Source organism: Pristiophorus japonicus, chromosome 4 (genome assembly GCF_044704955.1).
Source record: "Pristiophorus japonicus isolate sPriJap1 chromosome 4, sPriJap1.hap1, whole genome shotgun sequence".
Taxonomy (NCBI): Eukaryota; Metazoa; Chordata; class Chondrichthyes; family Pristiophoridae; genus Pristiophorus; species Pristiophorus japonicus.
In genome coordinates, this window is record NC_091980.1 from 298,086,410 (window position 1) to 298,113,341 (window position 26,932).

The window sequence follows — 26,932 nt, forward strand, 5'->3', positions numbered from 1 at the left end:
CACAGGTAGGAAGATGGTTTATTTAATCTTTTCGTTGCTTATAAATGTTTATTCAGGTTGGATTTATTTGTATAATATTTGTATAAGTATAAATAAGGATTTATTATAGAATTTAATGACTTCCCTTTCCCCCCCCACCTCGTTCCGGACGCCTAATTTGTAACCTGCGCCTGATTTTTTAATGTGTAGAACAAGTTTTTTCAGTTCTACAAAAATCTTCACTTGCTCCATTCTACTGTAGTTTGGAGTACGTTTTCACTGTGGAAACTTTCAAATCAGGCGTCAGTGGCCGGACACGCCCCCTTTTGAAGAAAAAATTCTGTTCCAAAGTAGAACTGTTCTACCTGACTAGAACTGCAGAAAAAAAAATGTGGAGAATTGCGATTTCTAAGATAGTCCGTTCTCCACCAGTTGCTCCTAAAAATCAGGCGCAAATCATGTGGAAACTTGGGCCCATAGATTCTGTCCTTGACCCCTCCAGGACATCCTCTCTCTCCAGCACTAACATTCTCCTTAACCAATACTGCCACACCACCTCCCATCTTTCATTAACACCCTATATCCAGGATGTCTGTATGTACTAGGCACATACAGCAGAGCCTGGTCTCCCTTGCCACTGGACCAAGACCTTGCTCTGTCAAGCCCATGTGGTAGCTGGTGTGCAATGGCCACCACACGTTAACAGAATTCACGCACAGGCATTTTCCACAGTTTATGAAGTTCGGGACCTGGAACATTAGGACCCTTATGGACAACCCCAACAGCAACAGACCAGAACACCGCACTGCTATAGTTACCCGGGAACTCAGGCACTTCGACATAGACATCGCCGCCCTAAGCGAGACCCAGCGAGCAGGGGAAGGCCATCTTAAAGAACAAGGTGGTGGCTACACCTTCTTCTGGATAGACAAACCAGAAGTAGAACACCGCCTCCATGGGGTAGGTTTCGCTGTAAAAAACAAGCTAGTGGGCTATCTCAGAGACTCCCCTTGCAAGATAAACGAACGGCTCATGACTCTTTGGCTCACCCTGGCGTTTAACCAGTGCGCTACGGTCTTCAGCGCATACGCCCCAACACAGGAAGCTATAGACCAAAGAGGAATTCTACTCCAGCCTCGAAAAATCCCTGTCCCGAGTCCCAACAGGCGACAAACTGATCCTCCTTGGCGACTTCAATGCCAGAGTTGGAAAGGACGCTGACCTCTGGGGGGGGGGGGGTGTGATCGGCAGAGAGAGGGGGTAACCCTCCTCCTGACGAAATGCTCAGAACATGGCCTCATCATAACCAACACCCTGTTCTGTGAGAAGGACAAATATAAAGCCTCATGGCAACACCCATAACCAACACCCAAGCACTGGCATCTGCTAGACTACGTCATCGTTCGAGCGAGGGACTGCAAAGGCGTGCGCATCACCCGCGCCATGACAGGAGCTGACGAATGCTGGAGGGACCACCGCCTAATTCGCTCTGACATCACCATCAACATTGCCCCAAAACAACGACGGCAACAGAAACAGTGCTGCAGGAAAATCAACGGCGGAGCACTCAAAGATTCTGCTAAGAAAGCCCTATTCAGCCAGCGCCTCGCTACCAACCCGACGACTCGCAGTGACTCAACAGCGCCTGGTCTGACCCAAGGCTTCCATAATTAGCACCTGCAAAGAGATGCTCGGTCATTCGACCAGGAAACACCAAGACTGGTTTGACGAGAACGACCAGGAGCTAATATGCCGCAAGTGCAAACATAGCAGCATAGAAAATAGGTGCAGGAGTAGGCCATTCGGCCCTTCGAGCCTGCACCACCATTCAATAGATCATGGCTGATCATTCATCTCAGTACCCCTTTCCTGCTTTCTCTCCATACCCCTTGATCCCTTTAACCATCAGGGTCATATGTAACTCCCTCTTGAATATATCTAAAGAACTGGCATCAACAACTCTCTGCGGTAGAGAATTCCAGAGGTTAACAACTCTCCGACTGAAGAAGGTTCTCCTCATCCTCGGTCCTAAATGGCTTACCCCTTATCCTTAGACTGTGACCCCTGGTTCTCAACTTCCCCAACATCGGGAACATTCTTCCTGCATCTAACCTGTCTAGTCCAGTCAGAATTGTGTGTGTTTCTATGTGATCCCCTCTTCATTCTTCTAAACTCCAGTGAATACAGGTCCAGTCGATCCAGTCTCTCCTCATACGTCAGTCCTGCCATCCTGGGAATCAGTCTGGTGAACCTTCGCTGCATTCCCTCAATAGCAAGAACGTCCTTCCTCAGATTAGGAGACCAAAACTGAACACAATATTCCAGGCGAGCCCTCACCAAGGCCCTGTACAACTGCATTAAGACCTCCCTGCTCCTATACTTAAATCCCCTAGCTATGAAGGCCAACATACCATTTGTCTTCTTCACCACCTGCTGTACCTACATGCCAACTTTCAATGACTGATGTACCATGACACCCAGGTCTCGTTGCACCTCCCCTTTTCCTAATCTGCTGCCATTCAGATAATATTCTGCCTTCATGTTTTTGCGACCAAAGTGGATAAACTCACATTTATCCACATTATACTGCATCTGCCATGCATTTGCCCACTCACCTAACCTGTCCAAGTCACCCTGCAACTTCTTAGCATCCTCCTCACAGCTCACATTACCACCCAGCTTAGTGTCATCTGCAAACTTGGGAGATATTACATTCAATTCCTTCATCTAAATCATTGATGTATATTGTAAATAGCTGGGGTCCCAGCAATGAGCCCTGCGGCACCCCACTAGTCACTGCCTGGCATTCTGAGAAGGACTCGTTTATCTCTACTCTCTGCTTCCTGTCTGCCAACCAGTTCTCTATCCACATCAATACATTACCCCCATACCACATGCTTTGATTTTGCACACCAATCTCTTGTGCGGGACCTTGTCAAAAGCCTTTTGAAAGTCCAAATACACCACATCCACTGGTTCTCCCTTGTCCACTCTACTCGTTACATCCTCAAAAAATTCCAGAAGATTTGTCAAGCATGATTTCCCTTTCATAAATCCATGCTGACTTGGACCGATCCGGTCACTGCTTTCCAAATGCGCGGCTATTTCATCTTTAATAAATTGATTCCAACATTTTCCCCACTACTGATGTCAAGCTAACCGGTCTATAATTCCCTGTTTTCTCTCGGACTCCTTTTTTAAAAAGTGGTGTTACATTAGCTACCCTCCAGTCCATAGCAATGCATTCTTGGACTAGAAACAACAACACAACTAGAGGGCAAGAAAGCAGCTCCACAGACGCCTGAAGGTAGTGGTCCAACAGAATACATGCAACCTAAAGAACAGATGGCGGCTGGAGAAAGCACAAGAAATCCATGACGTGTGAGGATTCTTTAGCACAGTCAAGGCGACCTATGGCCCAAGCACCCAAGGCCCTACCCCATTACTGGCCAAGAACGAAGAGGTGCTCATCAAGGACAAAAAGGCAGTCAGTCCCCGCTGGAAGGAGCACTTCGAGGATCTCCTTAACAGAGACTCTGTCTTCGAAGCGAATGTCCTCGACTCCATCCCACAGCATGCCACCCGCCACCATCTCAGCACAACCCCAGCCTGGCACAAGGTTGAAAAAGCCATCGGACAACTGAAGAACAAGGCATCAGGAGCAGATGGAATCCACGCTGAAGCACTAAAACATGGCGGAGAAGCACTGCTGGTGCGGATTCATGACCTCATCCGTCTTATCTGGAAGGAGATCATGCCAGGAGATCTTAGAGACACTGTAATCGTGACCATCTTCAAAGGTGACAAGTCTGACTACAGTAACTAGAGGAATCTCCCTGCTGTTGCCCACCGGGAAAGTCATCGCAAGAATCCACCTCAATCGCTTTCTCCCTGTAGCTGAAGAACTCCTCCCAGAGTTGCAATGTAGATTCCGCTCACTAAGGAGCACAATGGACATGATCTTCACTGCACGGCAGATACAAGAGAAATGCAGGAAACAGCCCAACCCTTGTACATGGTCTATTTTTATCTCACAAAAGCCTTCGACATGGTCAACTGTGAGGGATTATGGAGCCTCCTCCTCAGATTCGGCTGCCCTCCAAAGTATGTTAGCATCCTCCGCCTGCTACACGATGACACGCAAGCAGTGATCCTGACCAACGGATCCACCACAGACCCATTCCACGTTCGGACCAGGGTTAAGCAAGGCTGTGTCATCGCACCAACTCTCTTCTCGATCTTCGTTGCTGCAGTGCTCCATCTCCTCCTCAGCAAGCTGGTGTGGAGCTAAGTTACAGGACAAGTGGGAATCTGTTCAACCTCCGCCGCCTCCAAGCCAGATCCAAGGTCGTCCCATCCTCAATCATCGAACTACAGTACACAGAGGATGCTTGTGTCTGCGCACACTCGGAGGCCGAACTCCAAGCCATTGTCAACACCTTCACCGAGGTGTACGAGAGCATGGGCCTTACACTAAACATCCGTAAGACAAAGGTCCTCTACCAACCTGCCCCCGCCACACTGCACATGCCCCACCGGTTATCAAAATCCATGACGAGGCCTTGGACAACCACACCTCGGGAGCTTACCGTCAACAAGGGCAGACACCGATGACGAGGTCCAACACCACCTTCAGTGTGCACTGGCCTTCAGTGTGCCAGTGTAGCATTTGGGCGCCTGAGGAAGAGAGTGTTTGAAGACCAGGACCTCAAACCCGGCACCAAGCTCATGGCCTACAGAGCAGTTGTGATACCCGCCCTCCTACATGGCTCAGAGACATGGATTATGTACAGCAGGTACCTCAACACAGTGGAGAAGTACCACCAATGTTGTCTCCGCAAGATCCTGCAAATCCATTGGCAGGATAGGCGCATCAACGTCAGTGTTCTCGCTAAGGCCAATATCCCCAGCATCAAAGCATTGACCACGCTCGATCAGCTCCGCTGGACGGGCCACATCGTTAGCATGCCTGACACGAGACTCCCAAAACAGGCGCTCTACTCAGAGCTCCGACAAAGCAAGCGAGCCCCAGGTGGGGAGAGAAAACATTTCAAGGACACCCTCAAAGCCTCCTTGAAAAAGTGCAACATTCCCATCGACACCTGGGAATCCCTGGCCCAAGACCGACCAAAGTGCAGGAAAAGCATCTGGGAAGGCGCTGAACTCCTCACGCCTCTTCGCCGAGAGCAAGCCAATCGTCGACAGCAGAAGGAGAAGAGACTGTAGGTCCCACATTAGCCTATTCAGTCATCCGAGAATTCATTTTTAGTGTGGAAGCATCATCATCATCATCATAGAAATTGAGGAAGACTTTCTTCCACTCTAAAACTGAGTTCTCAGGTGGCTGTACAGTCCAATGCGGGAATTACAATCTCTGTCACAGGTGGGACAGACAGTGGTTGAAGGAAAGGGTGGGGTGGGGAGCCTGGTTTGCCGCATGCTACTTCCGCTGTCTGCACTTGGTTTCTGCATGCTCTCGGCGACGATACTCGAGGTGCTCAGCGCCCTCCCGGATGTTCTTCCTCCATTTTGGGCGGTCTTGGGCCAGGGATTCCCAGGTGCCGGTGGGGATGTTGCACTTTATCAAGGAGGCTTTGAGTGTGTTCTTGAAATGTATCCTCTGCCCACCTGGGGCTCGTTTGCCGTGTAGGAGTTCTGGGTAGAGCGCTTGCTTAGGGAGTCTCGTGTCAGGCATGCGGACGATGTGGCCCGCCCAACGTAGAAGCAAGTCATCCTCGACTCCAAGCGACTGCCTAAGAAGAGATATCAAGGAATATGTAATACCCAATCCTGCCCTTTTTTGAGCCAGGTCTCAGTTATTGCCTCAACATCATATTCCCACGTGGCTATGTGCGCCTGCAGCTCACCCACCTTGTTTACCATGCTTCAGGCGTTCACATGCACTGCGTTCTCAGCCATCAGGATTTACTGAAATATGCTGAACTTCACTCAACTTAAATGTAAAATATTAGCTCAAACCAAATCACAAGGTTACACCAGTTGGCTTGAAAGACGAACTCGCATTGCTTCCAACAGCTTTTACTAACACCAGCCGTGTTAGCTCTTCCCCTTGGGGTCAGAGGGTTCTGGGACCAAAGCCTACTTCATGACTTGAGCACAAAATCCATGCAGTTCTGAGCAACGTTGCCGCTGAGCTGTGTGGCCGTGCTGCTATCTGTGGAGGTGCCACGTAGGCTTTTATATGGGAGAAACTGAGCATGCGCGAAAATTTGATTGGGCCGCGCAGGCACTTAAAAGGATTGCGCACCAAACGGAAATAAGGGGAATATTACTTTATTAGAAGTGCTGTATTGCAGATGAAGCATTAAACAGAGGCTCTGTCTGCTCACCACATCAGTATTTGGAGACCAGGGGACTTCGCTTGGTTTATTGGCCTCAACCATCAGCACCAAAAATTGGTTATTTTTCTCAATGCTGTTTGTGGGACCTTGCTATGCACAAATTGGCTGTGGTATTACCCTACAAAACAGCAGCGACTACACTTCAGAAATAATTAATTGACTGTAAAGCACTTTGCGAAGGCCTGAGGATGCGAAAGCCTCTGTAATTGCAAGTTTAAAAAAAAATTGTGAAGAGTTCTCGGCCAAAGATATTAAGATGAGGTTATCATCACGTTACTTTATACAGTGTGCGCTGGGACACTGATCAAACACACAAATAAGTGACATTTCCCAAAGATTCACCAAGTTGCGACGTACCTCTTATCTGGGGCTGCTCGGGCAAGATTACGATCATGTTGTCGTTCTTTTCGTCTTTCGTGTCTAATTTCATCCCGCTCTCTAGTTTCATTTTCCTCTTTATATAAAAAAAGACTTATTACACAACTTTTAAAAATAAACTATACAATGAGTTTTTTTTAAAAAAGGCTATGCATTCTGCATGTGATTACTGAAGATCAGACTTGAATTGAATAGTAATGTAAATATTTCGGACGTACTCATTCATGTGGAGGTGCAAAGTAACAGAGTTTGAGAAAGTCTGCAAATTATAAATAAAACAGACCAATTAAAATGGTGCAGGTTTGTTGCACCATGATGCCTTTTTCTGTTTGTCATGTCCGTAAGCATCTGTACAGCATGCCTTATTTATAATCAACTAACCCAGACTGAGGTGGTGCAACTAACTGCTATCCCAGTACACTGCAACGTCACTGGATGTGGGTTCAGGTTGATCACCTCCACACAACTTGATCTCAATTGCAGTGTTGTTGTGGACCACACCAAACAGAGGTTGGGCACTTTTGGGGACGGGGAGCAAAAACTCAAATCATTTTTCTCCATATCCCAGTTAAGTTTTAGAGTAACAGAGGCCTGGGAACAGCTTGCCCAAGTGCCTTCTTCCCCGAAGAAGAAAAATAAGCTGCTCCCAAATCATGCAAAACGGCGTCCATTTTACTTTTAAGGTTACATAGACATAGAAACATAGAAAATAGGTGCAGGAGTAGGCCATTCGGCCCTTCGAGCCTGCACCGCCATTCAATAAGATCATGGCTGATCATTCCTTCAGTACCCCTTTCCTGCTTTCTCTCCATACCCCTTGATCCCCTTAACCGTAAGAGCCATATCTAACTCCCTCTTCAATATATCCAGTGAACTGGCACCAACAACTCTCTGCGATAGAGAATTCCACAGGTTAACAACTCTCTGAGTGAAGTTTCTCCTCATCTCAGTCCTAAATGGCCTACCTCTTATCCTAAGATTGTGTCCCTTGGTTCTGGACTTCCCCAACATCGGGAACATTCTTCCCGCATCTAACCTGTCCAGTCCCATCGGAATCTTATATGTTTCTATGAGCTCCCCTCTCAACCTTCTAAACTTCAGTGAATAAAGGTCCAGTTGATCCAGTCTCTCCTCATATGACAGCCCAGCCATCCCTGGAATCAGTCTGGTAAACCTTCGCTGCACTCCCTCAATAGCAAGAACGTCCTTCCTCAGATTAGGAGACCAAAACTGAACACAATATTCCAGGTGAGGCCTCACTAAGGCCCTGTACAACTGCAGTAAGACCTCCCTGCTTCTATATTCAAATCCCCTAGCTATGAAGGCCAACATACCATTTGCCTTCTTCACCAGCTGCTGTACCTGCGTGCCCACTTTCAGTGACTGATGAACCATGACACCCGGGTCTCGTTGCACCTCCCCTTTTCCTAGTCTGCCGCCATTCAGATAATATTCTGCCTTCGTGTTTTTGCCCCCAAAATGGATAACCTCACATTTATCCACATTATACGGCATCTGCCATGCATTTGCCCATTCACCTAACCTGTCCAAGTCACCCTGCAGCCTCTTAGCGTCCTCCTCACTGTTCACACCGCCACCCAGTTTAGTGTCATCTGCAAACTTGGAGATATTACACTCTATTCCTTCATCCAAATCGTTAATGTACATTGTAAAGAACTGGGGTCCCAGCACTGAGCCCTGCGGCACTCCACTAGTCACTGCCTCCAATCTGAAAAGGACCCGTTTATCCCGACTCTCTGCTTCCTGTCTGCCAACCAGTTCCCTATCCACATCAGTATATTACCCCCAATACCATGTGCTTTGACTTTGCACAACAATCTCTTGTGCGGGACCTTGTCAAAAGTCTGCTGAAAGTCCAAATACACCACATCCACTGGCTCTCCCTTGTCCACTCTGCTAGTTACATCCTCAAAAAATTCCAGAATATTTGTCAAGCATGATTTCCCTTTCATAAATCCATGCTGACTTGATCCGATCCTGTCACCGCTTTCCAAATGCGCTGCTATTTCATCCTTCATGATCGATTCCAACTTTTTCCCCACTACTGATGTCAAGCTAACCAGTCTATAATTACCCGTTTTCTCTCCTTCCTTTTTTAAAAAAAGTGGTGTTACATTAGCTACCCTCCAATCCATGGGAACTGATCCAGAGTCGATAGACTGTTGGAAAATGATCACCAATGCATCCACTATTTCTAGGGCCACTTCCTTAAGTACTCTGGGATGCAGACTATCAGGCCCCGGGGATTTATCGGCCTTCAATCCCATCAATTTCCCTGACACAATTTTCCGCCTAATAAGGATATCCTTCAGTTCCTCCTTCTCACTAGACCCACTGTCCCCTAGTACCTTCGGAAGATTATTTGTATCTTCCTTCGTGAAGACAGAACCGAAGTATTGGTTCAATTGGTCTGCTATTTCTTTGTTCCCCATTACAATTTCACCTGAATCCGACTGCAAGGGACCTACGTTTGTCTTTACTAATCTTTTTCTCTTCACATATTTATAGAAGCTTTTGCAGTCAGTTTTTATATTCCCTGCAAGCTTCTGCTCGTACTCTATTTTCCCCTTCTTAATTAAACCCTTAGTCCTCCTCTGTTGAATTCTAAATTTCTCCCTGTCCTCAGGTTTGTTGCTTTTTCTAGCCAATTTATATGCCTCTTCCTTGGCTATAACACTATCCTTAATTTCCTTTGTTAGCCATGATTGAGCCACCTTCCCAGTTTTATTTTTACTCCAGACAGGGATGTACATTTGCTGAAGTTCATCCATGTGATCTTTAAATGTTTGCCATTGCTTATCCACCGTCAACCCTTTTAGTATCGTTTGCCAGTCTATTCTAGCCAATTCACGCCTCATACCATTGAAGTTACCTTTCCTTAAGTTCAGGACCCGAGTTTCCGAATTAACTTTGTCACTCTCCATCTTAATAAGGAATTCTACCATATTATGGTCACTTTTCCCCAAAGGGCCTCGCACAACAAGATTGCTAATTAGTCCCTTCTCATTACACAATACCCAGCCTAGGATGGCCAGCTCCCTGGTTGGTTCCTCGACATATTGGTTTCGAAAACCATCCCTAATACACTCCAGGAAATCCTCCTCCACTGCATTGCTACCAGTTAGGTTAGCCCAATCAATGTGTAGATTAAAGTCGCCCATGATTACTGCTGTACCTTTATTGCACACATCCCTTATTTCTTGCTTGATGCTGTCCCCAACCTCACTACTACTATTTGGTGGTCTATACACACCCACTAGCATTTTCAGCCCTTTGGCATTCCGCAGCTCCACCCATACCGATTCCACATCATCCAGGCTAATGTCCTTCCTTATAATTGCATTGATTTCATCTTTAACCAGCAACGCCACCCCGCCTCCTTTTCCTTTCTGTCTATCCTTCCTAAATGCTGAATACCCTTGAATGTTGAGTTCCCAGCCTTGGCCCCCCTAGAGCCATGTCTCCGTGATGCCAATCACATCGTATCCGTTAACTGCTATCTGCGCAGTTAATTCATCCACGTTATTCCGAATACTCCTCGCATTGAGGCACAGAGCCTTTGGCCTTGTTTTTTTTTTTAAAACACACTTTGCCCCTTTAGAATTTTGCTGTAATGTGGCCCTTTTTGTTTTTTGCCTTGGGTTTCTTTGCCCTCCACTTTTACTATTCTCCTATTTTGCTTCTGCCTCCTTTTTATTTCCCTCTGTCTCCCTGCATAGGTTCCCATCCCCCTGCCATTAGTTTAACTCCTTCCCAACAGCACTAGCAAACACTCCCCCTAGGATATTGGTTCCGGTCCTGCCCAGGTGCAGACCATCCAGTTTGTATTCTCTTTTTTCCAAAATATCAAGCACATTTAAGGTTTTAAATCTTGAAAGAAACAAAGTTCATCGATACTGAATATGTGGTAATCAACAATTTTGTAAGACACTGATAGAGTAAGAGTTTGTTGCATCAAGGCACTTTTGCCCTCAAAATGTTTATAATCTCAAGCTTTGCCATATTGGTAAACTGCGTTCAACACAAGTTACTGTACTTAAAACCGATGTTGGTAAACTGCATTCAACATTACTCAACACAAGTCACTGTACTTAAAACCCATGTTGGTAAACTGCATTCAAAATTGTTCAACACAAGTATCCCGTACTTAAAAGTAATTCAATGTGAAGTGCTGAGATGTTTGAGGGGCACAGTAGGGTGCCTTTCTTTGCAAATGCCTCATACCTTTCTCTATGTGAGTCTTGATGCCGGCTCGCCTCTCCCTGGCAATCTGAGCCAATTCTCGGAGCTTCTCTTCCTTTTTCTCTTTCTCTTTCTGAGCCATTTTCCTTTCGACTTGCGCTCGCATCTCTACAGCTTCACGAGCCTACATGCACAACATAGGTCAATTAGGGAGGAAGACTATTTCCAACGGTCATAATAAGGTTAAACACGAACAAAAGCAAAACGGAGATTATGCAGAAACTGGGCTGCACTTTGCAATGTTTCAGAAGTTCAACAAAAAAAAAATACCTTCCTGTCTGCAATGTAGAGAGCCTCTGCTAGCTTAGCAAAGTTCTCATTAATGTGAACGGTTTGAAGTCCCCGGCCATCGGCTGCCAAACGCTTGTCCAATGGAATGGTATAACCCTGGAACACAGAACAGAAAGACATGATAAAGAGCTGCATGACTGTGTACCCGGCATCCCAATCAGAAAATACAAGGGCATTGCAAAGTTTTTTTTTAAAAATGGGGATGCAGATACTGACAGTCTGATCTACTGACGAAGCGGCCCAGGAATCTTGATTTTTAAACGGTTTTAATGAGACTCTCCAAGAATGGAGGCTTTTGATAAGGAACTGTACAGCTTCACTTGAATGTCTGCATGCCAGTTGATCACCAGTGTAGACTTCATACTAAGGACCACTGATAAAAACAGAAAACTACCAATTAGAGAACTGCCTGATGCTCCAGTACAAATGTACCAGAAAGTTTTGCACAGGAGTGTACAGCCAAGAAAGATAAAATACTGGAATACCAGTGTTGCACCCATACGTTGCTGGGCATAACTTGTTCACTGAATGATAAAAACTTTCAAAATATTACAGTATGCGAATAAATCCCTTTTTTTCGTAATTATAGGTATATTATCAAAGCCCTGGTTCAAAATGTCAATTTATTGCACTGTTCAACTTCCTTCTTACGAGCAAGATCAGATCTCAGCAGATTCAGGATCACTCAAACAATACCATTTGAATGTAATGACAAGAACATTCTCCCTGGTGGCATATTCAGTTGAGAAATGAATCAAATTTACACAGAGATCCTAGCAGATCTTAGCCCCTTCCGACGAATTTCCTCATGTAAGTAGATATGCCACGGTTCAGATTTCCACTGCCAGAGCTGGCGTTCCACATCCAGCTATACGAGACGTGCTGTCCAAGTATGCACTGATCGCATGCCTCGTGCGCAGTGTTTGGAGGGTTTTGCTGAGGTTAGCATAGAAACAATGATTACCATGGCCAGGGACAAAACCGGAGCTGGATCAGTTCAGAAGTGAGACAATGAAGGAAATCTGAGAGGTGACCGTGACCTCTGCTACGTCCCACACTCCTTGAGGCAGTTGGTACTTCTCGGGCCACTTTGATCATCCTTAGACTACTGCATTCTTCCTCCCCACAACGCCGCAGTCACCTTTCAAACTGCTCCGACACTTTCCCACCCTCTCAAAAAAAAAATCGCCGCGCAGGCCAGATATTTATCACCAGTTCAGTTTGTATACTGCCAAGCGAAGAAATTTTTTCAAGCCAGTTGCAGCCAAATGCAAGCTCCAACTTTCATTACCAGTGTGTGATATCATGTATTAGAATACACCCTTAAAAGACACATTTTGAAATTAATTTTTTAAGTTAACTGCCTGACTCTTAAGCAACAATCTTATTACTGCCACCTAGGTGCACATGCCTGAACGGTTTAAAATTTCAGTGGGTTCTCGGTACTGGCAACGTGAACATGTTACTATAATGGAAAGAATAACACCAGAATTAAAATAAATAAATTATTTTTGTAGAGATTGCAAAAAAGGTCGGAGTCTCTTTACCTTTGCGTTCTTCCAGTTTGATATGCACGGAGGAATTTTCCACTCTTGCTGTTCTTTCACAGTCATCTGAAACAAAGACATCCAAATGCTGCATTAAAGGAATCCAACAAACTCAAACAAGGAGGTAGGGAAAGGAAAGCTCTCAGCACCTTCATAGCATGGCCGTGTTGAAAAAATAAACACATTACTGTGGCAGCATTCTTATAGGTTTCAGAATTCAGGTAGGAACAAACCAATGTGCATTTAGATCACACCCCTAGGACTTCCCAAAGAGCGTCACATCAATTACTTTTGTAGTTCCGTCACTTGAAAATGGTTATGTCGGCAAATGTGGCAGCAAGATCTCACAGAGTAAATGTATCACCAATTAAATGTTTTTTTTGATGGGCAAGAAGTAGTTTAGGACACCAGGAAATATCCCTGCTGTTGAATAGTGCCATGGGATCCTTTACTTCGTGCAGGAAGGTGGTACCTTGGGTTTAGGTTTCAACCAAGAAATCTCTGGACTGGAGTGTCAGCTGAGAGTACATGCTCCTGGAGCAGGCTCTGTATTTTGGGATTAGGGAGAAAGAAATAAAAATCAGCTGGAGTTCATGCTTATGATCGTAGAAGTTTACAGCACAGGTGGTGGCCATGTGACCCAATATGCCTGTGCCAGCTCTCTGAAAGAGCTGTACATTTAAGTCCCCTTTTCCCATACCATTTAAGCATTTATTTTTTTCATTTCGATCCACTTTCCCTTTAAAAGTTATAATAGATTGCGCTTCCACCACTATGACAGCTTTGCGCAAAGTAAAAATCTCCTAACCTGTCTCTGTTCCTTTGATGACATGAGAACAATACAGTCCAGTTACTGACGCACCGACTGTTATACAGCAACTTTAGCTATAAGTGTACTTGTGGATGGCAGCCAAAGACAGGATTGGGTTGAGTGGAGATAATCAAAATAGCCTTTAGATACTCTCGAGATAACAGTTGGACAAGGTACTGGAGGGCATGAAAGATTCCAAAAAATATGTTTTCATGACACGAAGAGGAGAAAGGAATGGCAGAAGTAGCTTTTGAAAAAAAAAGGGATTACCGGCAGAAAAACAGTCAGGGGTTCAGATGGCATTTTTTTGTATTCAATCATCATCATCATCATAGGCAGTCTCTTGAAACGAGGATGACTTGCTTCCACGCCAAAAAGGGATGAGTTCACAGGTGTTTCAATGAAGGACTTAATATTCCAGGTCCCAAACTACATCGTAAAGGGTGGAAGATGCCTGTGCTTGGATTTTTTTAATGCGTGGTGGCCGTTGCACACCAGCCACCACATGGGCTTGACAGAGCTAGGTCTTGGTCCAGTGGCAAGGATTACCCAAGACTAATGGGAAGTCGACGTCGCTGGCATTTATTGCCCATTCCTAATTGCCCTCGAGAATATGAGCCGCCTTCTTAAATACAACTGAGTGGCTTCCTCGGCCATTTTGAGGGCAGTTAAGAGTCAGCCACATTACTATGGGTCTGGAGTCACATATAGGCCAAACCGGGAGATTTCCTTCCCTAAAGGACATTAGTGAACAAGATGGGTTTTTACGACAATCTGTTGGTTTTTATTTCAGATTTATTTAATTAAATTTAAATTCCCCAAACGTCGTGGTGGGATCTGAACTTATGTCCCCGGATCATTATTCCAGGCCTCTGGATTACTAATCCAGTAACATAACCACTATTAGTCAACATCTGAATCCAAGATGCCCTAGAATGCATGGCAACATGTGTCGTTCTACATTAGTTTCTGGGGAGTTTGATTCTTCTGGTGATGGATGTCACGGCAAACTTTAATTGACAGCAGGTTTCCCAATAAAATCAAGTGTTTTTAACAGCAGGGCCGCATTTTACTTTGCTGCAGAGGGATTATACTGTATTTTATTTCTCCACTGAAATTTGTAGGGCAGTGTGGGCCGTTAACAGTGTACGGTTCTCCGGAGTTGGAAGGTTGTGGGTTCAAGTCCCACTTCAGGAACTTAAACCTAGGCTGACACTCCCGTGCAGTGCTGAGCAAGTGCTGCACTATCGGAGGTGCTGTCTTTCGATGAGACGTTAAACCGAGGCCCCATCTCCTCTCTCAGGTGGGCGTAAAAGATCCCATGGCACTATTTCGAAGAAGAGCAGGGGAGTTATCCCTGGTGTCCAGGCCAATATTTATCCCTCAATCAACATCACTAAAACAGTTTATCTGGTCATCATCATATTGGTGTTTGTGGGAGTGTGTGTGTCTCCGTCTTCACTCCATCACTTGGCTTTCCCGACATACTTCACCTTGGTCTTGTCTGATCACTTCAAAATATATCAGGCTCTCTCAAATGGAACATACAAGATTCCGAGGGGGATTGACAGGATAGATGCAGAGAGGTTGTTTCCCCTGGCTGAAGAGTCTAGAACTAGGTGGCATAGTCTCAGGATAAGAGGTCGGCCATTTAAGACTGAGATGAGGAGGAATTTCTTCACTCAGAGGGTTGTGAATCTTTGGAATACTCTACCCCAAAGGGCTATGGATGCAGATTCTTTCCGTATATTCAAGGCTGAGATAAATAGATTTTTGGACTCTAGGGGAATCAAGGGATATGGAGATCAGGCGGGAAAGTGGAGTTGAGGTCAAAGATCAGCCATGATCTTATTGAATGGTGGAGCAGGCTTGAGGGGCCACAGGGCCTACTTTTAATTCTTATGTTCTTGCTGCCAAACAATAACACAGCCAGTTTTAATACACTTGCAGTAATCGCATTTGAATGGCACCAAAGCCATAATTCTAGCATGGGGATTTAATTCATTGCCAGAGCTGCGGAGGCACCTAAAGTCAGCTTATGATGAAGACATCACAGTACAGCTAGACACAAGCTGTGTTACTAAAGAAAGTCTAAATACGTTGGAAAAAACAGTGGCATCATCAGTGAAATACTGGCAAGCACTGTTACCTTGCTTTAGTCGATCGTTCTCTTACCTTTCTGCTCGGAGAGTGCATGACAGGTGCCGGAGGTGATGGAGGACCTCGAGGAATTTTCTTATTAATCCTAATACAAAAACGACAGAACCGGTCACAATGAATTCGCCGAGAAGTAAAAGCAGAATCAGAAACATACTTGGTTTCCGATCCACAGGCCAGCCTCGGTACTGGAGCGCAGTGCACTGTTAATCGTGGAAGCAAATCTGCCAAACTATCCATTTAAAAAAAATACTTTGGGGCTGGTAAATAGCCCAATGCTAGATCACATCAAAATACATCAGGCTATCGCCTGTCACGTTGGGATCCTTGAAAGTCATATGCACAGATTTCATGACAACATTACTTCGACTGTTATGCTAGCTGTTGCAAAACAGCAATACCAATGTGAATCACCATTAAAAAAATACAATTGCACTATTAAAAAGTCTGTGCACTACACTACTATCCACTTACTTGAATCGAGGTGGTTCCATCGGGTCCTTTTGCATTTCCACCATCCTGATAACTCGCTGTTTGGCTCCAGAGTTGAAAGCAACACCTTGTTGAGAAGGAGTGTATCTGAGCACAATGAACAACAAAAAAGGTTAATCAGCTGGTATGGTTAATTTTAATGTAGATGCACACTTAATTCTTAAAAATTACACTACTATTAATGAAATAAGACAAGTACTGTATTCCAAATACCAGATGAATCACCTGCAATGGCCTCTTTTCCAGCTCCCCGCACTGCTACCTCTGGAGTCCCCCAAGGATCTATCCATAGCTACCTTCTATTTCTCATCTACATGCTGCCCCTCAGCGACATAATTTGTAAACACGTCAGGTTCCACACTTACTCTGACGACACCTAGCTCTACCTCACCACTACTTCTCTCGACCCCTCCACCATCTCTAAATTGTCAGACTGCTTATCCGGCATCCAGTACTGGATGAGAAGCAATTTTCTCCAGTTAAATATTAGGAAGAGTGAAACCATTGTGTTCCGTCCCCGCCACAGACTCTGTTCCCTAGCTCCAGATTCCATCCCGCTCCTTGGCAATTATCGGAGGCTGAACCAGACCGTTCGCAACCTTCATAGCATGGTTACAGCACAGAACAAGGCCATTCGGCCCGTGCTGGTTCTCTGCAAGAGCACTTCAGCTAGTCCCACAGCCCCGCCCTTTCTCCGTAGCCCTACAATTTTTATTCTTTTACCTACTTATCCAACTCCCTCTTGAAAGCCATGATTGAGTCTGCCTCCACCACCCTTTCAGACAGTGCATTCCAGATCCTAACCACTCGCTGCGTAAAAATGTTTTTTCTTATGTCACCTTTGGTTCTTTTGCCAATTACCTTAAATGTGTGTCCTCAGGTTCTTGACCCTTCTGCCAATGGGAACAGTTTCTCTCTATTTACTCTGTCCAGACCCCTGATTTTGAATACCTCTATCAAATCTCCTCTCAATCTTCTCTGCTCCAAGGAGACCAATCCCAGCTTCTCCAGTCTATCCAGAGTAACTGAAGTCCCTCACCTCTGGAATCATTCTTGTAAATCTTTTCTGCAACCTCGCGGTGCCCAGAATTTGAAACAATACTCCAGTTGAGGTCGAACCAGTGTTTTTTCAAGGTTCATCATAACTTCCCTGCTTTTGTACTCAATTCCCTCAGCATCCTAGGATGCATCTCATCCGCTCCTGGTGAGTTATCTACTTTAAGTGCAGCCAGCCTTTCTAATACCTCTTCTTTATCATCAATTTTTATCCTATCAAGTGTCTCCACTACCTCCTCCTTCGCTATGTCTATGGCTGCATCCTCTTCCTTGGTGAAGACAGATGCAAAGAACTCATTTAGTACCTCAGCCATACCCTCTGCCTCCATGCGTAGGTCTCCTTTTTGGCCCCTAATCGGCCCCAACCCTCCTCTTACAACCCGTTTATTATTTATATACCTACAGAAGACTTTTGGATTACCTTTTATGTTAGCTGCCATTCTATTCTCATACCCTCTCTTTATCCCCCTTAATTTCTTTTTCACCTACTCTGAACTTTCTATATCTAGCCTGATTCTCAGATGTATTCCTGACCAGATATTTGTCATATGCGCTCTTTATCTGCTTCATTTTAATCTATCTCTTTCATCATCCAGGGAGCTCTGACTTTAGTTGCCCTATCTTTCCCCCAAGTTGGAATGTACCTCGACTGTACCCGAACTATTTCCTCTTGAAAGGCAGCCCATTGTTCCACTACAATTTTGCCTGCCAATCTTTGATTCCAATTTACCCGGGCCAGATCCGTTGTCATCCCACTCAAATTTGCCTTCCTCAAATTAATAAGAAATAGGAATAAGAGTAGGCCATACGGCACCTCGAGCCTGCTCCGCCATTCAATAAGATCATGGCTGATCTGATCATGGACTCAGCTCCACTTCCTCACCCGCTCCCCAAAATCCCTTATCGTTTAAGAAACTGTCTATTTCTGACTTAAATTTATTCAATGTCCCAGCTTCCACAGCTCTCTGAGGCAGTAAATTCCACAGATTTACAACCCTCAGAGAAGAAATTTCTCCTCATCTCGGTTTTAAATGGGCGGCCCCTTATTCTAAGATTATGCCCCGTAGTTCTCGTCTCCCCTATCAGTGGAAACATCCTCTCTGCATCCACCTTGCCAAGCTCCCTCATAATCTTATGTGTTTCGATACGATCACCTCTCATTCTTCTGAATTCCAATGAGTAGAGGCCCAACCTACTCAACCCCCTCATCCCCGAGTCAACCTAGTGAACCTTCTCTGAACTGCCTCCAAAGCAAGTATATCCTTTCGTAAATATGAAAACCAAAACTGCTCGCAGTATTCCAGGTGTGGTGGCCTCACCAATAGCTGTAGCAAAACTTCCTGCTTTTATACTCCATCCGCTTTGTAATAACGGCCAACTGATCACTTGTTGTACCTGCAGACCATCCTTTTGTGTTTCATGCACAAGTACCCCCAGGTCCCGCTGTACTGCAGCACTTTGCAATCTTTCTCCATTTAAATAATAACTTGCTCTTTGACTTTTTTCTGCCAAAGTGCATGACCTCACAATTTCCAACATTATACTCCATCTGCCAAATTTTTACCCACTCACTTAGCCTGTCTATGTCCTTTTGCAGATTTTTTGTGTCCTCCTTAAAAATTAAGTATTTTTATTCTAGGTTGCTCCCAGTCCTTTTCCATAGTTAATCTATACCTTATATATATATATACACAAGGTTCACCTTAATGTTCATCCACTGACACTTGCTCCACTTGACCTACCTCATTCCCCAGAACCAGATCCAGCAATGTCTCCTTCCTCATTGGGACGGAAACGTACTGATCAAGAAAGTGCTCCTGAACGCACTTCAGAAATTCTTCTCCCCCTTTCTGCCGTTTACACGATTACTATCCCAGTCCATATTAGGATAGTTGAAGTCTCCCATTATCACTACTCTATAGTTGTTGAATCTCTAATTTCTCTGCAAATTTGCTCCTTCATATTTCTCCCACTAGTTGGTGGCCTATAGAATGCACCAAGTAGTGCAAAGGCACCTCTATCAACTCTTAACTGTAGCCATGCAGATTCCATCCTTGATCCCTCCAGGACATCCTCTCTTCTAGCACTAACATTCTCCTTAGCCAATACTGCCACACTACCACCTATCTTTTCTTCCCTATCTTTCCTGAACACCCCATGGTGTCGTATTTGACCCCAAGATGAGCTTCCGACCACATATCCGCTCCGTCACCAAGACCGCCCATTTCCACCTCCGCAACATCGCACGACTCCGCCCCGCCTCAGCTCACCTGCTGCTGGAAACCCTCATCCATGCTTGTGTTACCTCTAGACTTGACTATTCCAAAGCTATCCTGGCTGGCCTCCCACATTCCATAAACTTGAGCTCCTCCAAATCTCTGCTGCATGTATCCTTACTTGCACCAAGTCCCGTTCACCAATCACCCCTGTGCTTGCTGACCTACCTTGGCTCCCGATCCAGCACCATCTTAACTTTAAAATGTTCATCTTGTTTCCGAATCCCTCCATGGCCTTGCCCTTCCCTATCTCTGTAACCTCCTCCAGCCTACAACCCTTCAAGATCTCTGTGCTCCTCTAATTCTGGCCTCTTGCGCATCCTCAATTTTAATTGCTCCACCACTGATGGCCATACCTGCAGCTGCCAAGGCCCCAAGCTCTGGAAGTCCGTCGATAAACCTCTCCTTCGTTAAGACATTCCTTAAAACCTACCTCTTTGACCAAGGTTTTGGTCATCTGACCTAATTTCTCCTTGCGTGGCTCAGTGTCAAATTTTGTTTGATAACTCCTGTGAATCATCTTGGGACATCTTACAATGTTAAAGGCGCTATATAAATTCAAGTTGTTGTTGTTGAGTCTATGGATTAACTGTGGGGAACGTGAAGTGTCTTAATTGCAACAAATAACAGTAACGCTCCACGCTCCATTTGGCACTCAAATATAGTATACACTGTGTAAAAGTGGTCAGACACAAGGTTTAACACATGCCCAATCTCTACTTTATTCATCGTGAGTGCAACTCTGCTGTGGTGCTAAACATTTGAATAACTAAACTGATCTAATTTAAATATGAACTTAAATGATTGCCCCTTTCCTAGTGGGGAATATGGACGTACAGCCACTCCACAGTTGGCATTTTACAACAATGTGACAGGTGCAGCGTATGGAGTTAAACTTTGTAAGACATGCAGGATAGATTCAAGATCATTTTAACACAGTGCTGCCCTTTTGATGACATTTGCGCTAGGTTCTGGAAGCACCTTGTTTCTGTTATGCTGGTGGACCAGTGATTTCTGTTAGCTACCAGTTGTACCAAAGTCTTGGTCAGGCCCCATCTGGAGTACTGCATTCAGTTTTGGGCACAACATCTCAGGAAAAATAAGTCCATCTTGGAAGAGGTACAGTGCAGATTCATCAGACTGATACCAGGGATTAAAGGGTTAAGGTATGAGGACAAGTTGCATAAATACAGGTTGTATTCCCTTGAGTTTAGATGGCTGATCGCAGAGAATTTTAAAAAACGATAAAGAGGTTCGAGGGGGTAGATATAGCAAAAGTATTTAATCTGGTGGGGAATCCAGAACAAGGGGCATAATCTTAAAATTAGACCTAGGCCATTTAGGAATGGAATCAGGACTTGGGTAGTAGAAATCTGGAGCTGTGGATGCTGGATCAAGTGAAATTTTCAAGACTGTGAGCGATAGATTTTTATTAGGTAAAAGCATCGTGGGTTAGAAAACAAGGATGGAGTGGAGGTATAATTCATGTTAGTTTGTTTTTTAAAAAAAAAAGAAGTTATTTCTTTTTTGGGAATCAGCTATCCCCCCTCCGCCAGCCTAAGCTGCATAGTGTGTAAAATCATTCTACTAAACTGATCAAAACTTATGCAGGCAAGCAAGAGTGTCCTGTTCTGAATCAGCCAATGGCCCCAGATTAAAGAGGAATTACATCTCATCTTTAGGTCTTTTTGCAACATACATCCCCCAGCTGAGAGTGGGCGGCTGGTTGGATGTCAATGTTTTCGAGCCAACAGAAGCTCGATCAGCTATAAACGGTTGAACATTTGGAGCAACAGTGGCTGCTGTCATCAGTCCGACAACATCCCAGGAGGAATCCATCTGCCGGATTTCGTCCATTCCCCTTGAAAGGGAAACACTCTCAAGCTTGCACTCTACCACCTTCTGATAACGGAGCAGAGCTCACCATATGGGGCAACTGTGCAATCAGACACTACATCCAAGCACTGCAAAGCACTACACACTAGATTGCACTGATTATTAGGACACTGCGCTCATTCTAAAAGTCAATTTAGACATCCAAGACATGAATACTGCTCAAGTGACCCTTCTAACCTGATGTACTGTGCAGGGGCTAGTTTCTCAGCTGCTCGAACAGGCATGGCTGCTGCAACCTTCTGTGAAACTTGTTTTTCAAGAGCTGAACGTGTCTTTTCGGTCAACTGTAATGAAAATAATGAGAATTTAGCAGGTTAATATGCATTTCTCTACCTCTAGGTTTTATACGATCAATGTTCCAACAATGCAAGCAATTCTACCTTTAATCTTCATTTTCAAGGACTAATGGGCTGTTTTACCCAAGGCAATGTCAACCATCAAACTAGATTAGTTTTAAAACGGAGTTGTTAGAAACATGTCACAGAACATATGAAGCTGCCTGTTCCCAATGGATAGGGTGTAATCCTATCCTCATAAAGGAGTTTTTCTTCCGACTGTGCTAACGTTTCAGTTTTGCTTCCAACAGCACATAAAGTATCTACTGGAGAACAGGATTAGCAGCAAAGGCGAGGAGAAAAGTATTCACGTTGATGTTAAAAGTCTTTTTTCCTCCAATTTTCTCATCACAGTTATTAACCGTTTGCCAGCTGTGGTTCATTTGACAGCACCATCGCTTCCAAGTCAGAAGGTCGAGGATTCAAGTCCCACTCCAGGGACTTAAGTGTATAAATCAAGGCTGACACTCCAGGGCAGGGAGTGCTGCATTGCCAGAGGTGACGTCTTTCGGATGAGACGTTAAACCAAGTCTGCTCTCAGGTGGAGGTAAAAGATCGCATGGAACTATTTCAAAGAAGAGCAGGGGAGTTCTCCATGGCGTCCTGGCCAATATTTATTCCTCAATCAACATCACTAAAACCACACTGCTGTTTGCAGGAGCTTGCTGTGAGCAAATTGGCCGCGCATTTCCAAATTACACTTCACAAAAGTACTTAAAAGTATTTAATTGGCTGTAAAGTGCTTTGGGACATCCAGTGGTCATGAAAGGCACTACAGAAATGCAAGTCTTTCTTTATTGTAGGCCTCTTGACAGCTCGCTCCTGTGGTCATTCATGTGTGAACCTTGACTGAATATCAGCAGGCTATTTAACATCACAGACCTCGCCACCCAACATCTAAAGATGCACACTTTACAGCAGGTGTCACAGGATGGAGACCAGGAATGGAAGAACAGTGGTTTTGCTTACTATAGAAAAATGATGCTGCAGCCATTATACTATGCCAAATGAGCTTAATCAATTCAGCACTGATCAGGGACTGAACCTGGGACTTTGATGGACTGAATGACTCTAGCAGTGTTAAACCTAAAGTTTAACTCGCATATATTCTTTCATGTGTCTCTCTGGGCCAATTAGCCTGGACTCGCCCTCCATACTGTGCATGTGTGCAGATCATGCTTAAACACACCCAAATTAATTATAGCACATGGATGCCCATTTTATGTTGGATTTAGAATGTTGAAATATCTCAAAATGCTCAATACATTTTGGAGTGCAGTGACTTGCTACGAACATGAACAGACAGCCATTTTGTGCACAGCTTACAATAACATAATACCTATCATCTAACAAAATGCCCCAGGGTGCTGCACAGGGGGAACAAAGTGCACCACATAAACAGCAAGAAGTAGAAGAAGAATGCATTTATATCTTTCATATTTATGACTTTTCATATCCTAGGACATTCCATAGCCACTTCCTTCCTTCAGCCCACCACTGGTGAGAGGGGTTTCACTCATCTAGCTTCTACTCTTTGGACTTCGCTCCCTAAATCCGTCAATCTCTCCACTTGCCTCTCCTCCTTTCATATCTCCCCAACATCCCATTGCTTTGACCCACCCTTCCCGACTCTGCATCCGTTTTTCATGTGACTCTCCACATAGGTTTATTATTTTTTATTTTTAAAGTCCTACACAAATATAAGCTGTTGTTATACAGGGAAACACGACAGCCAAGTCCCACATACAGAAATTGAGAAAAATGACCAGTTAATCTGTTTGGTGGCTTGGGCAAGAAAGGAATATCTCTGCTCCTCCTCAAAAAGTGCCGTGGGATCTGTAATTCCACCCGACTATTGGAACAAGCAGACTTGGCCTGGCTTTAACATCTCATCCAAAAGAATCACCTCCAACATGATTGCACTCTCTCAGTACCGATAAGCCTTGATTATTCACTATTAACTATGGTTATGAACCCAGAACCTTCTGACCCAGAGCCAACCATGGATAGATCGCTCTCATTCAACTTTATTATGTCAACTGTCATGATCTATTTAAAGGCTATGGCATGTGGAGCAATATTCAGAAGTCTTTCTCCCAAATCCATCACCATCTTGTATATAATGTGAGTGTATGCCTATCAGGAAAGGGTAAACAGGCTGGGTCTCTTTTCTCTTGAAAAGCTGAGGGGTGACCGAATAGAGGTCTTTAAAATTATGAAAGGTTTTGATAGAGTGGATAGAGAGAGAGAATGTTTCCACTTGTGGGGAGGCCGTCTGTACAAGATGGTTACTAAGAAATCCAATAGGGAATTCAGAAGAAAATTCTTCAACCAGAGATTGGTGAGAATGTGGAACTCGCTACCACAGGGAGTGGTGAAGCGAATAGTATTGATGCATTTAAGGGGAGGCTAGACAAGCATATAAAAAGGAGAAGGGAATAGAGGCTTATGCTCATAGATTTAGATGCGGAAAGACGGGATGGAGGCTCAAGCGGAACATAAACGCCGGCATGGACTGGTTGGGCCGAATGGCCTGTTTCTGTGCCGTACATCCTTTGCAATCTATGTAATATGTACATTCATCAACACAGGCAGTTTACAGTGTCCTGTTAGAAATGTTGTGAGTACAGAAAACTCGGCGCAAATTCCAATGTTTTTCAACAGTTTGATGAACATGCCTCCTTTACAATGTACAAAGTAATGGTTTGGCCAGAAAACCATTAGCCCACCTGACTCGCCTTTCCAAACCGCCAATCAGATTCCTCACCATTTCACAATAATATCCCTCAAACCAGTAACGCACCTCATAGATACCAACACAGTTATAAAATAACGTACCTCCTTTATACTGTCTTCATCAGGTCTCTGTAGCTCTGGATCATCTTCATTTATGACTTCTTTAGGAATCAGATCTGTAAACTTGCTGTATATAACCTGGATAGGAAAAAAAAACAAACACTGATTTTCAAATATACATCATTAAAAAAACACGCAACTCATTGGGCCTGAATTTGCGGTCGGAGGCTTACCGGGGAGGGAAATGCCTCCGATCCGCAAAGAAAATCTGCGCTACCTGCCTCGGGTTCCACGGAGACTCACACTTCCGGGCCTCTACACGTAGACATGTTTAGAGGCCCACGTATCCCAGGGGTGCCATGTGGTTCCCAAGTGCCCTGTGATCACGTGTGCGCAATGAAAGAAGGGAGATACCCAATCATGTTTATGGGGATTCTGTACATACAGTATTCCCATAAGCCTGAATGGGATCACATAAAAAACACATTTACATACCTAATAAAAAAACATTACATATTTAAAATTATATTAAAATACAATTTAAACAGACATTTAAAAAACAAAAATTTAATTTTCTGAAAAATAAATGTAAATGTTTTAAAGGGGCTAAAAATAACCGTAAATTATTTAATGTTTAAATAATTGAAATAAAAAAAAAATTTTTTAAACTCTTACGCTGGGAAAAACAGGCCTTTACGCTTGCTTTTGCCAGGCGTAAGAATGTCACCGGCATGTGCTGCCCAACTCTTTGCCCGTGGATGCTCTTTTCCCGGGGATGGCTACGATCCGTCAAGATTCCCGATAGATCGCAAGTTCAGAGTTTTCTTGCATACGCACTTCGTACCTACCGGAAAATACGGGCCATTAATTTGAGTTTGCCTCAGAACTGCACAGCAAACGTTCTAATGAAAGGTAGAATCCCCCCCCCACCTTGACAACAACGGCACAAGTTAAAGAATGCTATTTGGGACAGCACAAGAATCCGAGCGTTGGAGCATTAATTCACAACACCAGGAAGTCCTAGGATGGCACTCCAAGCCTGCAATTCCACTGCTGGAAATAGAAGACAGGGCAATTTATCAGGTCAGTGGAAAACAATCGGACTGGTTTTGTGATACATGTTGCCGTACCTTGTCTTTCGACTGTCCTTGCCTTGCAACAGCGTCAAATTTGATCTTTCCCTCTGCATCCACCTGAACTGCCAGTGCATTGGATGGTTTTTTCTTGCGGCCCATTTCCAATGGAAACTGTGCCATGTGGACCTCTGGGAAAGCCCCACCATCGCCGAAATCCTAGAGAAACAAAAACAAAGACCAAATCACCACCACCAAGAGTACCAGAACCCAAAGTCACATTCAGGCCAAGGGCCAAGTCATATTGCCCATCTGAATTATATGTAATATCGTCAACTTTTTTGATTGTATTTAGTTTAGAAAAAAAAAAATCACATTCATCTTTGTAAAATACTACACTAACAGCACATGGAAAGGTTTGTTTAGAGGTTAACTGGTGCTAGATTCCCAGGCATCAATTGTTACAGATTCTCATAATTATACATCTGGTCCAAGTCCTCAGATTCTTCAAGAGGACAAACTTTAAGGCACAATTACTCGCAGCGTTTTAGAGAGTGACCCCAATGCAGCCTCTGCACATTGATCTCCAGTGTCTATATACGGACTGCTGCCCCGTCTCCTGTAGGTATGTTGGGAGGCTTATTTGGAAAATGGGGACACATCTCTGCTCAAGGCCTTGAATAGGCCTTCTGAGGCAACACTATATTTCTCTTTGCATGAAAAAAGTTGTATATAAAAAGGTTCATCCGATTCTAGGCAGGAACAGGGAGCTGGGTCAGCCTCTTATGATGCCGCTTTGTGATAAGGCAAAAGCGTGACAATGCACTCAACCTGCTGAGTGAGTTTAGGAGAAACAGGGAGTTCCAAGTGACGCTGAAGATCAGGAGCCCCAGGGTCTCTGCTGCATTCAGAACAATGCAAACCAGTGGTTAATTGGCAGTGCTATCAAATGCACAGGGGCTGCACTTACAAACAGGAGCACCACATTTTGTTCAGTGTCAGAATGCTGAGCACTGATTTTCTCACAGTCGCTCCCACAAGACCTGTTGCAGCATTTGAGATAATTATTTTTCTAACCACACCGCCCACACACTCCCCAGACCCGATGGGCTCGGAATTCAGACCCACAGATACATGGAATAATGGAGCAGCAGCTCTGCTGCAGTCCACAGATGAGGGGGAATGGGCTGCAAGTAACCCTTCACACATATTACAAGTAC

The 26,932-nt window shown here is 44.5% G+C and overlaps 1 protein-coding gene across 1 annotated transcript in view; it reads right to left on the bottom strand.

Annotated features, from left to right (window-relative positions):
• The window catches only part of snw1 (SNW domain containing 1), a 47,268-nt gene that overhangs the window by 10,802 nt on the left and 9,534 nt on the right, over positions 1-26,932 (bottom strand). The window contains exons 3-11 of the mRNA XM_070879619.1: positions 25,770-25,931; positions 24,682-24,777; positions 21,686-21,792; positions 16,263-16,367; positions 15,807-15,876; positions 12,821-12,886; positions 11,253-11,369; positions 10,965-11,106; positions 6,699-6,795 (exon numbers count right to left, since the gene is read on the bottom strand). Of these exons, the coding sequence (XP_070735720.1) occupies positions 6,699-6,795; positions 10,965-11,106; positions 11,253-11,369; positions 12,821-12,886; positions 15,807-15,876; positions 16,263-16,367; positions 21,686-21,792; positions 24,682-24,777; positions 25,770-25,931 (962 nt within the window). The remainder of the gene's footprint in view (positions 1-6,698; positions 6,796-10,964; positions 11,107-11,252; positions 11,370-12,820; positions 12,887-15,806; positions 15,877-16,262; positions 16,368-21,685; positions 21,793-24,681; positions 24,778-25,769; positions 25,932-26,932) is intronic.